This window comes from Cherax quadricarinatus, chromosome 43, assembly GCF_038502225.1.
Source record: "Cherax quadricarinatus isolate ZL_2023a chromosome 43, ASM3850222v1, whole genome shotgun sequence".
NCBI lineage: Eukaryota > Metazoa > Arthropoda > Malacostraca > Decapoda > Parastacidae > Cherax > Cherax quadricarinatus.
The window spans coordinates 6,148,340-6,165,867 of NC_091334.1; the positions used below are offsets into that span (position 1 = coordinate 6,148,340).

The 17,528-nt window shown below is 43.7% G+C and overlaps 1 protein-coding gene across 3 annotated transcripts; it reads left to right on the forward strand.

Annotated features, from left to right (window-relative positions):
* Nucleotides 1–3,102: 3,102 nt before the first annotated feature.
* LOC128694082 (uncharacterized) lies at nt 3,103–14,955 on the forward strand. Of its 3 annotated transcripts, none has more exons than XR_011393088.1 (5): nt 3,103–3,143; nt 7,303–7,639; nt 9,515–9,597; nt 10,787–10,880; nt 14,210–14,943. XR_011393088.1 is itself a non-coding variant. In XM_070093489.1 (4 exons), the coding sequence occupies exons 2-4, from the start codon at nt 7,307–7,309 to the stop codon at nt 14,373–14,375; spliced, it is 582 nt and encodes a 193-aa protein (XP_069949590.1). In that variant the 5' UTR covers nt 3,133–3,221; nt 7,303–7,306; the 3' UTR covers nt 14,376–14,955. The 3 variants fall into 3 exon arrangements, 1 of the variants encoding a protein (XP_069949590.1); XR_011393087.1 differs by having other exon boundaries at nt 3,133–3,221; XM_070093489.1 differs by lacking the exon at nt 10,787–10,880 and having other exon boundaries at nt 3,133–3,221; nt 14,210–14,955.
* Nucleotides 14,956–17,528: the final 2,573 nt, after the last annotated feature.

The following is a 17,528-nucleotide window of genomic DNA, read 5'->3' on the forward strand; positions in this document are numbered from 1 at the left end:
GGGTTTGGCTTTATGTCGCGAATAAAGCTGAGCTCTTTCTAAGAGTTGGAAAGTGCAATGGCAGCACTTTCTACTTACTGGAGGTGGAAGCTTATTCCTGAGCCCTCTTGGGGTGGGGGGTGTGGCATGCAAAGAGTATGTACCCTTTATTCGGCGCATGTACATACCCTCATCAAAAGACTACCTCCTCAACCAGCGAACAGGGTGCTAAGGGTCGGACGATGGGGCCCCATCATCAGATCAATACCTAGGTTCAGCCAAGGAGAAGGTGGGTCTGACATTTGTGGAGGTGATGTGGTCACCACTCACGTTTCCACCCTTGTCATTTCCATTCTAGAGCTGGTTGAACACGGCTGTCCATTCTGTCTCCAGGCTGTGTCTTTGCCTCTTTATTTACCGTGTGGTGCACATATATTTCCAACTGTATATAGTGTACATACTTGTAAATACTTATAATCGCACTTGGTGAAGGAAAATATAATTCAAAGTCATTCAGCTGTGTTCTGCTCCTTGCTCCCCTTTACACCCAGGATAACAGGCCTTATTGTTCCTGGGTTGTAACAGTAGGCCTTTGATTTTCGTCACGGCATTATGCTGGGGCGCTTACCCGGCATAATGCCGTGACTAGCACTATAAATTATTTGGTAAAACTACAGTGCTGGAAGCTACATGACCACACACCTCACAGTACCACCGCTCAGTGACGACTGGCAGTAAAACCATTCTCTAGCACGGAGACTAGAGACTAGAATTCTGTGCAAAATCTGTGAAATTTAATGTTACTAAAAGTGTCATTTCCTTATTTTAGATCATTGTGTAAGAACATGAAACGTTTCTTCACGAAGGAAAGTGGAGGTGAAGGACAGAAGAGAAGAAAGTTGGAGGCAGAGGAAGCCAGGAGGTCGAGTAAGTTCTTCATACCCTTCTTTGAGAAGCCTGGAACAAGTTGTTCGACACTTTCCATGGAGTCACCTGTACCTGTAACAAGTTAGAATCTGAAAGGTGGGTCAAGTACAAATGCGTCTCAAGCCGAGGAAGAAGTCACGTCAGATAAATCTGAGCATGACGAGATTAAAAGTGAGGCTGCCAGAGAGAACGTGGACCTGACAGGAGAAGACGATGGTGGTGGTGGTGGTGATGTTGAGCTTGACGAAATTTTACCTGACGACGCTGAACCTAGTGAACTGGATGGTGTCGAAGAGCCTCGAACTGTCATACAAGAAGTGAATGAACAGCATGACATTGGACTTAATGAAGTTCGACAAGGTTACTGGAAAAGCAATTCTGCCTAATGCGTTGAGAACAGAAATAATAAAGTTGAGCTCGAAGTATTTCCAGAAAAGTGAGGAGCCTTTCCTACCTACATATAACAGCTCAATGAGCAAAACTTGTTCAAGAGGAAATTGGGGAATGGCCGAGGTGAGGAAGTGACTCGCTTATGGCTGGTCTATTCCCCTCCTAAAAAGTCTGCATTTTGTATCTGTCGGCTTCTCTATCCCAGGTGAGACCATCAATCCTCACTGAAGCAGGAAAGTGGATTCAACCAGTGGAAAGCACCTGAAAATATTCATGGAAATGCTAAGAATTATAGGGAGTGCTTCACACAGTGGAAAGAAATGGAAAGAAATTTAGCGGAAAGCAGAGGAGTTATTGATGCGGAACTTCAGTCACAGATTGAGGAGGAAAAACAGAAGTGGCGTGATATCTTGACGAGAATTCTTCACTGCATAAAATACAACACCTCACTCGCGTGGAAATTAATCCTGGATCCACGTCTGATCTTTCACTGAGTGTTGGCATCTACCGGTCGCCAGAGATTACTGAGAAGGATTCGTAAAGCCAAGAACTATGGTCTCATATTCGACTCTACTTCTGATCTAGCACACCGTGAGCAGATGCCAAAAGTAGTGAGGTACGTGGAAATTGATTTTGAGAGGAAAACAATCAGTGTTAGAGAATCCTTCCTTGGTTTTATCCAGATAAGCCTGAGAATGCTGAGAACTTGGTTGAAGACATCTTGAAACAGCTAGAGAACGACGAAATGAAGCTACAAGATTGTCGGTCACAGGCTGTGACAACGCTCCTGTGATGGCTGGACACAGAAGTGGTGTACGTCAAAGAATAAGTGAGAAGAACAACCTGACAGTGTTTGTGAATTGCGACAATCACTCGCTCAACTTGATGAGTGTACATGCAACCAACTAGGGTACAATGATGGTCACGTTTCTTGGAACCATCGAAGCTCTCTACGTGTTCTTCTCTTGTTCAGCACAACGCTGAGAAAAAAATAAAAAACGTCGTGCCTGTGGTTCAGTTGGAGTCCGAAACCAGGTGGAGTGCAAGGACAGAAACAGTGAAGTTCGTCAACAAGTAACTTGAGGAGATACTTGAAGTTCTCCAGGACATGATAGACAATGAAAACTAGAACATTAAAATGGTATAAAATACCGACAGGTTGTTAGGTAAGACACATATGCAACAGTTAGGTATCTTTATTTCGAAACGTTTCGCCTACACAATAGGCTTCTTCAGTCGAGTACAGAAAAGTTGATAGAAGTAGAAGAGACTTGAAGACGATGTAATCAGTCCATCACCCTTAAAGTTTTGAGGTGGTCAGTCCCTCAGTCTAGAGAAGAGCATTGTTTCAGTCTGAAACAATGTGGAGTTGAAGCGACAGGATGGAGCCTATATAGCGCCATGAGGTGAGACGTAGGTCACTAGTAGAACGCAGATGTTGGGAGGTCAGGTCCCTCTCAATGAAAACTAGATCAGTGAAACAAGATGTGACACAATGCAGCTGTATAACCGCATGTTGAGTTACGATATTCTGATGTTGCTAGGATTTTGGAACAAGTGTCAGATGTGTGGACAACAGAGCAATTTGAGTGCTTGTCATAGGCGTTATTTTCCGTAAATGCGTCTCAGCTCGACACGGAGACCAGAACGATGCTAGCGTCATCTAGGTAGTGTCATCTGTACTAGATCTATTATGCTAGTGTCATCTAGGTAGTGTCATCTGTACTAGACTTAATGTGACAGTGCCATCTAGTTTTTGTCAGCTGATCTACACTAGTTAACCTTCTAGTTGACAACTAGGGGTAGGAAAACTATACATGTGATTGTGTTCCCAGATCATACACAGCGTGATTTGTATTTCCCTCAGTTGGTGTATACCGTGACGTGTATATCTGTGTGTGTGTATATATATATACGCTCAGGGTGTATGTTAATGACTGTTTTAAGTATTAAATTACTTTTGGCTGGTGGTGAACAGGTGGCATGTAGCCTAAATTACCCTGGTGCAGTAGACTTTAAATCTCGTTAACCACAACCACGTACTCTTTAAAGTCGTTGTTGTGTTGAACCAGTGTGTTCCTTGTTCCACTGTCCTGCTGGAACAGTGTGTTCCTTGTTCCACTGTCCTGCTGGAAGTGTGTTCCTTGTTCCACTGTCCTGCTGGAACAGTGTGTTCCTTGTTCCACTGTCCTGCTGGAACAGTGTGTTCCTTGTTCCACTGTCCTGCTGGAACAGTGTGTTCCTTGTTCCACTGTCCTGGTGGAACAGTGTGATCCTTGTTCCACTGTTCTGGTGGAACAGTGTGTTCCTTGTTCCACTGTACTGATGGAACAGTGTGTTCCTTGTTCCACTGTACTGATGGAACAGTGTGTTCCTTGTTCCACTGTACTAATGGAACAGTGTGTTCCTTGTTCCACTGTACTGATGTAACAGTGTGTTCCTTGTTCCACTGTACTGATGGAACAGTGTGTTCCTTGTTCCACTGTCCTGCTGGAACAGTGTGTTCCTTGTTCCACTGTCCTGCTGTAACAGTGTGTTCCTTGTTCCACTGTTCTGGTGGAACAGTGTGTTCCTTGTTCGACTGTCCTGGTTGAACAGTGTGTTCCTTGTTCCACTGTCCTGGTGGAACAGTGTGTTCCTTGTTCCACTCTCCTGATGGAACAGTGTGTTTCTTGTTCCACTCTCCTGATGGAACAGTGTGTTTCTTGTTCCACTCTCCTGATGGAACAGTGTGTTTCTTGTTCCACTCTCCTGATGGAACAGTGTGTTTCTTGTTCCACTCTCCTGATGGAACAGTGTGTTTCTTGTTCCACTCTCCTGATGGAACAGTGTGTTTCTTGTTCCACTCTCCTGATGGAACAGTGTGTTTCTTGTTCCACTCTCCTGATGGAACAGTGTGTTTCTTGTTCCACTCTCCTGATGGAACAGTGTGTTTCTTGTTCCACTCTCCTGATGGAACAGTGTGTTTCTTGTTCCACTCTCCTGATGGAACAGTGTGTTTCTTGTTCCACTCTCCTGATGGAACAGTGTGTTTCTTGTTCCACTCTCCTGATGGAACAGTGTGTTTCTTGTTCCACTCTCCTGATAGCACTACAGACCACTACCCTATCTGCCTCTTGACAAACATTAGTAAACCACCACTTGAATACAACAAAGTCTCATTTAGACTCCATGATGAGGCCTCAATAAGAAAGTTCACAGCTGACCTAGAGACTGTTGACTGGCCTACAGAATTCTCCAAGGCCAATGGTATTGTCGACTGGACAGACATTTTTCTTAACAAACTACTTAGACTATACAACAAACATTGTCCTATAAAAACGAAACAGATCACAAACAAACGGCTTGGTTGCCCATGGCTAACCAGCACCATTCTGAAATCCATTGATAAGAAACACCAATATGAAAAGCAATATAGACAGGGCTTAATACACAAAGATATTCTTAAACACTATTCATCAGTCCTCACCAAAGTAATAAAGAAAGCCAAACAACTATACTACTCCAGTAGATTCACTGACACAAGAGGAGATATAAAAAAGACCTGGAAAACACTCTCTCAGATTCTAGGGACCCACAAACTGAAAAAAAAACAAGAATATTGTCCTAACTAAACCTAATGAAACACCACTGCAACCCACCGACACAGCTAACAAGATAAACGACTTCTTCTCAACCATAGGTTCTAATCTCGCCAATAAAATCCCACGTACCAATGCCCATGCCGGGGACTACCTAGATGGGAATTTCCCAAATTCCTTCTATCTTGCTCCAACTGAGCCCACGGAAGTCACCGAGATTATAAAGTCACTTAAAAATAACTCAGGGAATCTGTCTCATGTCCCACCATTATTGTACAAGAGAGTGGCCCATGTCCTCTCGCATACTATCTCATTGCTTTTTAATAAGTCACTAGAAGCTAGCACCTTCTCGAAACTACTTAAGACGACAGATTTAAACAACTATAGGCCAATATCAAACTTACCATTGCTATCCAAAATCTTTGAGAAACTCGTGCACAGGAGACTATATTCATTTATAACGTCACAAAACATACTCAACCCCTGCCAATTTGGATTCAGGAAAAATAAAAGCACTAACGATGCAATTATAAAAATGCTAGATCTGCTTTACACAGCATTGGAAAATAAGGAATATCCACTAGGAATTTTTATTGACCTAAGAAAAGCTTTTGACACAGTAGACCACAGCATCCTACTCCACAAACTTGACCATTATGGTATAAGAGGCCATGCGCTTGCATATTTCAAATCTTACCTTACTAATAGGTATCAGTATGTCACCATTAAAGACACAGCATCAACAACACAGCCACTTGATACTGGAGTTCCGCAGGGAAGTGTCCTTGGTCCCCTGCTCTTCCTCATATACATCAATGATCTTCCAAACGTATCTCGACACCTGAACCCCATTCTCTTTGCTGACGACACGACTTATGTCATCTCTCACCCTAATCTTGCAACCCTCAACACCATTGTTAATGAGGAGCTGATCAAAATATCGACTTGGATGACAGCCAATAAACTTACGCTTAACGTTGACAAAACCTACTACATTATGTTTGGTAGCAGAGCAGGAGATACGCAAATTAACATTAAGATCGACAACACTCTAATTACCAGGCATAATGAGGGCAAATTCCTAGGCCTATACCTCGACAACAACCTGAACTTCAGCACCCATATCCAACACATAACCAAAAAAGTATCCAAAACGGTTGGGATCCTCTCCAAGATACGATACTACGTGCCGCAAACTGCCCTTTTCACACTATACCATTCACTTATATATCCATACCTCACCTATGCTATCTGTGCTTGGGGTTCAACTGCAGCAACACGCCTAAAGCCAATAATAACCCAACAAAAAGCCGCAGTAAGAATAATCACCAAATCCCATCCCTGGCAAAACACCCCCCCCCCCCCACTCTTCATAGATCTAAACTTACTCCCTGTTCAGTACATCCACACTTACTACTGTGCAATCTACATCTACAGGACCTTAAATTCCAATAATTAACCTTGACCTAAAACGCTTTCTTGATAGTTGTGACAGAACCCACAGGCACAACACCAGACACAAACATCTCTATGACATTCCCCGTGTCCGACTAAACCTTTACAAAAATTCAATGAATGTCAAAGGCCCTAAAATCTGGAACACCCTACCTGAAAATTCCAAAACTGCAGACACATTCATCACCTTCAAAACTACCATCAGAAAACATCTTATCTCCCTGATACACCCTGTCAACTAATTACACGAATACCACCTGGTGGTTAACACTTACACTCACTCACCCATTTGACCATAAACAGAAATATCAATCTCAATCTCAAAATAATGAATCTTAACTAGTCATAAGTTGGCCTGTGATACTCCAATACGTATAGTGCCAAAACAAAAGCATTCACATTGCTAAACTCACAACTAGTATTTAGTCACTTAGCCATAATACCATCTTATCTCATAATTTTGTAACATTTTAAACCTAAGATTTAATATAAGTCTGCCCGAAATGCCTAGCCATGCTAGGCGTTCTAGTGGTACACTCTGTAACTATTATTTTACTACATGTAAACTACACAATAACCAAATTCTGTAAACTCAGCATTGTAATACTTATAGAGAATAAAGTTTGAATTGAATTAAATTGAACTGATGGAACAGTGTGTTTCTTGTTCCACTGTCCTGATGGAACAGTGTATTTCTTGTTCCACTGTCCTGATGGAAGTGTATTTCTTGTTCCACTGTCCTGATGGAACAGTGTGTTTCTTGTTCCACTGCCCTGATGGATCAGTGAGTGTATTCCTTGTTCCACTTTCCTTGAGGAAAAGTGACTATGTTCCTTGTTCCACTGTCCTGCTGGACCAGTGACTATCCTGTTCCACTGTTCTGGTGGAACAGTGACTGCATCCTGTTCCTCTGTCTCATTGGAACAATCACTTTATTCACATCGTTCTTGCCGGCTTCTTAAAACCCCAGGAATATGAGAGAGAAGAGAAGTAAACGTCATGAGAAGAGACAGAGAACACACAGACGCTCAAGAAGGTTTGTACACAGACTAGAAGGAAGATGGCTGAGGTCAGAGGTACAGGTGAGAGGTGGAGAGGTGGGCAGCTTATACAAGGGTGACACTTTTGCTGCCACTACCATCCCAGTACATAACAAGACCAGTGTCAGGGAGACTCGGGAGACGTACGGCAGGACGGTGGTAGTGACGATGACCAGGGACGAGGAGATGGCCAAGGAGGAGAAGAGGAGACCATTGTGGCTGTGTTGTACCAGTCGTCCCGTCCCCAGGAAGTTCACCTTCCTTCAGGTATTGGAGCAGATTTTAGATTATATGGAATGACTGTGGCAGATGTTGCAAGTGTATGGAATAGGTAGTAAGTTACTTCAACAGGGATGTGTAATGTCACCATGGTTAACATTTATAAATGGGGTTGTAAAAAGTAAATGCTAGGGTGTTGGGGAGAGAGGTGAGATTAAATTATGGGGAATCAAATACAAAATGGGAGTTGACAGTTACTTTTTGCTGATGATACTGTGCTTATGGGAGATTCTAAAGAAAAGTTGCGAAGGTTAGTGGATGAGTTTGAGAGTGTGTAAAGGTAGAAAGTTGAAAGTGAACATAGATAAGAGTAAGTTGATGAGGGTATCAAACGATTTAGACAAAGAAAAATTGAATATCACATTGGAGAGGAGTATGGAAGAAGGAAATGTTCTCAGATATTTGGGAGTTGATGTGTCAGTGGATGGGTTTATGAAAGATGAGGTTAACCATAGAATTGATGAAGGAAAAAAAGGTGAGTGGTGCGTTGAGGTAACTGTGGAGACAAAGAACGTTATCCATGGAGGCAAAGAAGGGAATGTACGAAAGTATAGTGGTACCAACACTCTTACATGGACGTGAAGCTTGGGTTGTAAATGCTGCAGCGAGGAGGTGGGGCTGGAGGCAGTGAAGATGTCCTATCTAAGGAAAATGTGTGGTATATAGTCAGAGGGCTGAAGAGGGGTTGTTGAGGTGGTTTGGTCATTTAGAGAGAATGGTTTATAAATCTGTAGTGGAGTGGAGGAGGGGTAGGGGTCATCCTAAGAAAGAGTGGAGGGAGGGGGTAAAGGAGGTTTTGTGTGTGCGAGGGACTTGGACATGCAGAAAGCGTGCGTGAACGTGTTAGAGAGGAGTGAATGGAGACGAATGATTGAGATCTGATGAGCTGTTGGAGTGTGAGCAGGGTAATATTTTGTGAGAGTTCAGAAAAACCGGTTAGCTGGGCTTCAGTCCTGGAAATGGGAAGTACAATGTCTGCACTTTAAAGGAGGGGTTTAGGATATTGGTAGTTTGGAGGGACATCTAAACTGTTGTATCCGAGCGCCTCTGCAAAGACAGTGATTATGTATGAGTGATGGTGAAATTATATATATATATAATATATATATATATATATATATATATATATATATATATATATATATATATATATATATATATATATATATATATATATATAAAAAATGTCGTGCCGAATAGGCAGAACTTGCGATCTTGACTTAAATAGCAACGTTCATCTTGCCATATAGGACAAGTGAAAATTTGTGTATGCCATAATTTCGCCAAAATCATTCTGAACCTAACGAAAAAAATATATTTCACTGTGTTTGTTTAGTATTAAATTACTGTAAACAAATCTAAAATATATTTAGTTGGGTTAGGTTAAAATAAATTGTTCTTGTTATAATAAGGTTAGGTAAGTTTTCTAAGCTCCTTTTGGTGCAAAATTATAAATTTTTACATCAACATTAATGAAAAAAATATATCTTTAAACGTATTAGAGAAAATTTTAGAAAGGACTTAATTTTAAAAGAGTTCTTGCTAATTGACCAGTTTTACATATTCGGCACGACATATATATATATATATATATATATATATATATATATATATATATATAGTGTGTAATATATAGATCACGTAGTAATAGTCATTGTACTGTACAATTGGCAATATAAACACAAATGCAGTATAATGTGATCCTTTATTGACTACGTTTCGCCCACACAGTGGGCTTTTTCAAGTCACAAACAGAAAGGATCACATTATACTGCATTTGTGTTTATATTGCCATTGTGTCGGTATTTTATACCATTTATTTCCATCGTACTGTACAATTACTGTATCATAATTGTTCCACAGCTGGACTACTTGCTTCACATGAGCCTGCCAGTGGTACGTCTTGTTCCAAGATACCTGCACAATGCTGTGCTGCTGCTGTACATGTGAGTAACAGCAGTCATAGCAGGCAGGCAGGCAGGTAAGCAGGGAGGTAAGCAGGAAAGCATGGAAGTGGTCAGGCAGGAAGGCAAAGAATGAAGACAGAGTCAGTGAGTAGAAAGAAACTCAATGAGAGAGACGGGAATTGTAAAGGAATGAGAAACATATTGATGAATAAGACACATGTGCAACACCTAGGTATCTTTATTGATCAATAAGACACATGTGCAACACCTAGGTGTCTTTATTGATGAATAAGACACATGTGCAACACCTGGGTGTCTTTACTGACGGGTTTGTACATCAGTACAGTAATGTTACTTGTCTGACACACCTGTATCATGAAATAATGGTACAGATTGATGAATCATGGTACAGATTGATGAATCATGGTACAGATTGATGAATCATGGTACAGATTGATGAATCGTGCTACAGACCGATGAACTGTCGTGCAGACTGATGAATCGTGATACAGACCGCTGAATCGTGGTACAGACTGATGAATCGTGGTACAGACTGATGAATCGTGGTACAGACTGATAAATCGTGGTACAGACTGATGAATCATGGTATAGACTGACGAATCATGGTACAGATTAATGAATCGTGGTACAGACTGATGAATTATCGTGCAGACTGATGAATCATGATACAGACTGGGGAATCGTAGTACAGACTGGGGAATCATGGTACCGACTAGGAAATCATGGTGCCGACTGGGGAATCATGGTACAGGCTGGGGAATCATGGTAAAGACTGATGAATCATGGTACACTGATGAATCGTGGTATAGACTGATGGATCGTGGTACAGATTGGGAAATTGGGGTACAGACTGATGAATCGTGGCACAGACTGAGGATATCGTCTGTATTTCTATCACTTGTTTAATCTTTTGGCATGACTTGGCTCCAGTAATGGGGCCCCGCCCATTTGTGACGCAGCTTCCAACTACTGAACACGGTATATAATGGCTAATTAACTGACTCGGGGACTGACCACCTTATAAAATTACCTATCCACTTTTCCCACAGTCTCCAGGATATGAGTAACCTCTGCATTCAACTGAAGAAGTCTGCTATGCAGGCAAAATATTCCCACAATGAAGATATCCCAGAGTTGCTCTTGTGTTTTAGCGCTTCTCCCCCCCCCCCCCCGCGCGAGTGCACTAACCTGACTGATGATCCTCCAGGTACCTGCTTCACCTGGTCTACCACACACTCGCCTTCCTCCTGGCTAACATCAGTGTTTTCATGGGCGTCCTGGACGCTCTCATATCCTTTATTGTGAGTACTGTTCTCTGTGTTTGGCTCTGTCTGTGTCTAGTTTTATCTGTGTCTGGCTCTGTGTCTGAGTCCGTCTGTCTCTGAATGTCTGCCTGGCTTTGTATGTGTACTATTGAACACACACACACACAGGCTGCAAGCCTGGTCCAACAGCTGGCTCCTGAAGTTTAACCCTAGCAAGTGCAGTCATGAAGATCTGGGAAGGACAAAGAAGACCACCGACAAAGTACAGACTAGGAGGCCAAAGACTGCAAACCTCACTCGAGGAAAAAGATCTTGAGGTACGTATATTACCGAGCATATCTCCTGAAGTGCACATCAGCCAAATAACTGCTGCAGCATATGGCCGCCTGGCAAACCTAAAAACAGCATTTCGACACCTGAGTAAGAAATCATTCAAGACTCCGTACACCGTGCACGTCAGGCCCGTATTGGAGTATGCAGCACCAGTATGGAGCCCACAACTAGTCAGGCACATTATTAAATTAGAGGAAGTGCAGAGGTTTGCAACAAGACTAGTCCTGGAGATAAGGGGCATGTCCTACGAGGAGAGGTTAAGGGAAATCAAACTAACGACACTGGAGGACAGGAGAGACGGGGGGGACATGGTAACGACATATAAAATACTGAGAGATATTGGCAAGGTGGATAGGCACAGAATATTTCAGATATGGGGAGTAGCAACAAGGAGACACCACTGGAAGATGAAAACTAGAATGAATCATAAGATTGTTAGGAAGTATTTTTTCAGTCATAGAGTTGTCAGGAAGTGGAACAATCTGGAAAGTAATGTAGTGGAGACAGGATCCATACATAGCTTTAAGAAGAGGTATGATAAAGCTTATGGAGAAGGAAGAGAGTGGACCTAGTAGCGACTAGCGAAAAATCGAGGCCAGGAGCTGTGACTCGACTCCTGCAGCTACAAATAGGTGAGTATATGTAGGTGAGAGAGAGCGCGCGCGCGCACACACACACACACACACACACACACACACACACACACACACACACACACACACACACACACACACACACACACACACACACACACACACACACACTGCAAAATCATGGAGAAGATTATCAGGAGAAGAGTGGTGGAACACCTAGAAAGCAACGATCTCATCAACAGCAGCCAACATGGTTTCAGGGACGGGAAATCCTGTGTCACAAACCTACTGGAGTTCTATGACATGGTGACAGCAGTAAGACAAGAGAGAGAGAGGGGTGGGTGGATTGCATTTTCTTGGACTGCAAGAAGGCGTTTGACACAGTTCCACACAAGAGATTGGTGCAAAAACTGGAGGACCAAGCAGGGATAACAGGGAAGGCACTACAATGGATCAGGGAATACTTGTCAGGAAGACAGCAGCGAGTCATGGTACGTGGCGAGGTGTCAGAGTGGGCACCTGTGACCAGCGGGGTCCCACAGGGGTCAGTCCTAGGACCAGTGCTGTTTCTGGTATTTGTGAACGACATGACGGAAGGAATAGACTCTGAGGTGTCCCTGTTTGCAGATGACGTGAAGCTGATGAGAAGAATTCATTCGATCGAAGACCAGGCAGAACTACAAAGGGATCTGGACAAGCTGCAGACCTGGTCCAGCAATTGGCTCCTGGAGCTCAACCCCACCAAGTGCAAAGTCGTGAAGATTGGGGAAGGGCAAAGAAGACTGCAGACGGAGTACAGTCTAGGGGGCCAGAGACTACAAACCTCGCTCAAGGAAAAAGATCTTGGGGTGAGTATAACACCAGGCACATCTCCTGAAGTGCACATCAATCAAATAACTGCTGCAGCATATGGGCGCCTAGCAAACCTCAGAACAACATTCCGACATCTCAATAAGGAATCGTTCAGGACCCTGTACACCGTGTACGTTAGGCCCATATTGGAGTATGCGGCACCAGTTTGGAACCCACACCTAGCCAAGCACGTAAAGGAACTAGAAAAGTGCAAAGGTTTGCAACAAGACTAGTCCCAGAGCTAAGAGGTATGTCCTACGAGGAGAGGTTCAGGGAAATCAACCTGACGACACTGGAGGACAGGAGAGATAGGGGGGACATGATAACGACATACAAAATACTGAGAGGAATTGACAAGGTGGACAAAGACAGGATGTTCCAGAGATGGGACACAGCAACAAGGGGACACAGCTGGAAGTTGAAGACACAGATGAATCACAGGGATGTTAGGAAGTATTTCTTCAGCCACAGAGTAGTCAGTAAGTGGAATAGTTTGGGAAGCGATGTAGTGGAGGCAGGATCTATACATAGCTTTAAGCAGAGGTATGATAAAGCTCAAGGTTCAGGGAGAATGACCTAGTAGCGACCAGTGAAGAGGCGGGGCCAGGAGCTTGGACTCGACCCCTGCAACCTCAACTAGGTGAGTACTCAACTAGGTGAGTACTCAACTAGGTGAGTACACACACACACACACACACACACACACACACACACACACACACACACACACACACACACACACACACACACACACACACACACACACACACTCACAACCTGCTCAAGTCGTACATAAGCTTAAAAAGGTCCCAAGGTTTGCAACCTAACTAGTACCAGAATTGAGAGGAATGCACTGTGAGGAGAAGTTAAGGGAACCAAACCTAACCACCTTGGCGGAGAGAAGAACAGGGGCAAGACATAATTACGACATGCAAAACTCCACGAAGAATTGATAAGGATGATAGGGACAAATTGTTTGAATTAAAAGAACCAGGATAAAGGGGACACAGGTGGAAACTGAAGACACATGTGAACCAAAAGGATGTTAGGAAGTATTTCTTCGGCCCTCAGAATGATTGAACAGTGGATTCTGTGTCGTGGGCCGCCATTAATACCTTCTGCCTCAGATAATTTTCCCTCTTATCTGTTGCTCTCTTGCAACATTGCATAGCTCCTGACGATGCACGAGAGTGAGAAAGATCTAAAGATTTTCATCCCTATGTGGCTTGTTCTGCATTGTTAAGGTCACTTGTTTGCGATTGTATTTCACACAGTTTTAAGAATGGTTACGGTAAGATTTAAAAGGCCGGAAGTCAGTGATGCTGATGAAATTAGTCTAGCAGGCGGGGCAAAGAGCTGAGTCTCGACCCTAACTAACAAAATTTGGCGAGTGCACAGAGAGGATAGGGGTCAGATGGAGGGGTCAGACGGAGGGTCAGACGGAGGGTCAGACGGAGGGTCAGACGGAGGGTCAGACGGAGGGTCAGACGGAGGGAATAGAGCAGACAGTAAGCAACTCGGTACAATAATAAACTTAAGATACGGTAAAGCTGGTTAATGTTCTCCTTCACCCCCCCCCCCCACCAGGCTGTCTTCTGTTATGGTCCTCTGCTGCGTCTGCGTCTGCTGTGTGGCGGCTGCTCCTGCTTCTGCTGTTTCTGCTGCTTCTGTCCCTCCTGGTGCTGCTGTCCCTCCCGCCGCCGCCGCTGCTGCTGCTGCTGTCACTACTGCTGTCACTGCTGTGAAGATATAAGCATTACATTAGACCAGTCACAGTGGAGGAGGCAGCCACCTTGTACCCTCAAACCTAATTATTATATGATTTAGGTGACCCATTATATGATCTAGGCAACCTAAGTAACTGTTACATGATCTAGGTGACCTAACTAACTGTTATATGACCTACGTGACATAATTGTTATACGATTTAAATGACCTTACTAACTATAACACGATTCAAGTGACCCTCAAGGGGATGACTTAATAATGGTGTGAGGTTTTTGATCCAAGGACTTGAACTTGCCCTTTCCTTCTTTGGATCAATTGGACCCCAATGGAAATAAGTCACTCTGACTTTTTTGGGTTATCCTAGGTTCTCTACACATATGCTGCTATGTATGATAATTCTATGTAACTGTATTTGTGTATACCTGAATAAACTTACTTACTTACTTACTCAAACCTAATTACCTCCTTCTGCCAATCAGGCACTGTATGGCTCTTACAGTGCCAGTCCTTTATAAATAATTATAATGATGATCTCTTCTTCCATCCAATATTTGGTCATCACTCTATGTTGATGACTTCGCTATTACTTGTGCAGGCGCTGGCTGTCACCTCATTACAGTTTCTCCAGCATGCGGTCAACCTTGTTTCAAATTGGGCCACCACACATGGGTTTAAATTTTCCAATACTTAAACTCGCCAAATTACTTTCACTGGATGCTCTGTCATCTCCGATCATCCTTTGTACCTCTATGGCTCACGTATCCCTAAACGTGATAGTCAGGTTTCTAGGCCTTCTCTTTGACCGTAGGTTATCCTGGAAACCTCACATTACCTCTCTGAAGGGAACTTGTCACAGCCGGCTGAACCTTCTTAAAACCCTTGCTCATCTTTCATGGAGAGCTGATCATCGAACTCTCCTTCACCTACATTCAGCCCTCATTTTATCGAAACTCGATTATGGTGACCAGATCTATTCAGCGGCCTCGCATGCCATAATCCCATCCATCACCAGGGATTACGTTTATGCTTTGGTGCTTTTCGCTCTTCCCCTGTTGAAAGCCTCTGTGCTGAAGCGAATATTACATCCTTGTCCGATAGCCGTGATGCCATTGCCATAGGTGGCCTGGTGGCTAAAGCTCCCGCTTCACACACGGAGGGCCCGGGTTCGATTCCCGGCAGGTGGAAACATTTCGACACGTTTCCTTACACCTGTTGTCCTGTTCACCTAGCTGCAAATAGGTACCTGGGTGTTAGTCGACTGGTGTGGGTCGCATCCTGGGGGACAAGATTAAGGACCCCAATGGAAATAAGTTAGACAGTCCTCGATGACGCACTGACTTTCTTGGGTTATCCTGGGTGGCTAACCCTCCGGGGTTAAAAATCCGAACGAAATCTTATCTCTTATCTTATCACTATGTTCGCTCTCATGATCTCCGCAATCCTTCCATATATAGAATAATCACCGATGTTAGTAGACATTATTTGTTCGTCGCCCCTGTTTGCTCCGTCCCTTTTCTCTTCGCCTACATTTGCTCTTGTCTTCCCTTCAGTTATCACCTGTCTATGTTCATGTAGCATCTAACTTTTCCCTACCCCCTGGGAAGTTCCAGCTGTTCGAGTCTGTTCTTTTCACTCCCTTGCGCGAAAACCCAACTGCCTACGGTAGCTTCCCGCTCTCCTTTTCTTCACCACTTCCGCTCTCATTCTCATGCCATCGCAGTGTACACAGATGGCTCTAAGTCTTCTGACGGCATCGGATTTGCAGCAGTGTTTCTGGACAGTGTCGTGCGAGGGCATTTACTATCCTCGGCTAGCATTTTTACTGCTGAATTGTATGCCATTCTAGCAGCACTTATCCGTATTGCATCTATGCCTGTGTCATCATTTGTGGTTGTTTCAGACTCCCTTAGTGCTCTACAGGCTATACGAAAATTTGATACACCTCACCCCCTAGTTCTCCGTATCCAACTTTGGTTACGCCGTATCTTTACCAAGCATAAAGATATTGTTTTTTGTTGGGTCTCTGGTCATGTTGACGAACAGGGCAATGAGCAGGCAAACACTGCTGCGCGGTCAGCAGCACATGACCTTCCAGTTTCATATAGAGGTGTTCCATTCACGGACTATTTTGCTGTAATAGCTACCCACCTTCACGCCCGTGGGCAACAACGTTGGTCTGATCTGCTCAATAACAAACTTCGTTTTATTAAACCGAGTATAGGTTATTGGCTGTCTTCTTGTTATCAGTGTCGAGGTTGGGAGACTACACTCTCTCGTCTTCGCATTGGCCACACTCGTCTTACTCATGGGTATCTCATGGAGAGGTGCCCTGTTCTTCTCTGTGAGAATTGTCAGGTTTCTGTATCGGTTAGCCACATTCCATTAGACTGCCCTCTCTATCAACGAGCATGCAGAATTTACCTCCAACGTCGTCTCCGCTCTGCTGCTCTCTCTTTACCTTCCCTTCTTGTTGATGGACCCTCCTTTAATCCTGACTCACTGACCTTTTGACAACTGATTTACTCCACAGATTCTGATGATGATACGTTTTGCACTCCCCTCAGCCCTTTCTACCTCAATCTCTTGCTGCCCTCTACCCCCACACTATCCACTGCCCCGCTGTTCTCTGTACCCTAATCATCCCTCTCCCTTTTGCCACCCGATACCCTTGCTTCCTTCCCTGCCCTGCAGCGCTGTATAGCCCTTGTGGTTTAGCGCTTCTTTTTTATTATAATAATGATAATAGAATAAATTATCTTTACATGAAAAATATCATGGGAATATACACATTCTAACGGCAATTATCAGTATTGCGTCTAGGCCTACCTCAGCATTTGTGGTAGCGTCAGATTCCTAGTTCTTCGTATACAACTTTGTGCATCATTTCTAGCAAAAACAAGGAAATCATTGCGTGTTGGGTCCCTGGTCATGCTGATGTTCAGGACAATGAGCAGGCAGACTCTGCTGCGAAGTCAGTGGCATATGACCTTAATGTGTCATATGCAGGTATTCCATTCTCAGACTATTTTGTTGTAATCTCTAGCCACCTTCTTAATCGCTGACAACACCGTTGGTCTGAGTTGATTCATAACAAATTATATTCTATCATGCCGTGTTTAGGTTTCTGGTCTTCTCATCATCGAGGTCGTGGTTGGGAGACTACACTTTCTCGTCTTCA

Bases quoted from the DNA above. Each gene is read 5' to 3' on its own strand.
- LOC128694082 (XM_070093489.1), top strand. From the start codon at position 7,307: ATGAGAGAGAAGAGAAGTAAACGTCATGAGAAGAGACAGAGAACACAC. The intron at 7,640-9,514 runs GTATTGGAGCAG...ATTGTTCCACAG, and splicing joins GGAAGTTCACCTTCCTTCAG to CTGGACTACTTGCTTCACAT. The intron at 9,598-14,209 runs GTGAGTAACAGC...CCCCCCCACCAG, and splicing joins GCTGTGCTGCTGCTGTACAT to GCTGTCTTCTGTTATGGTCC.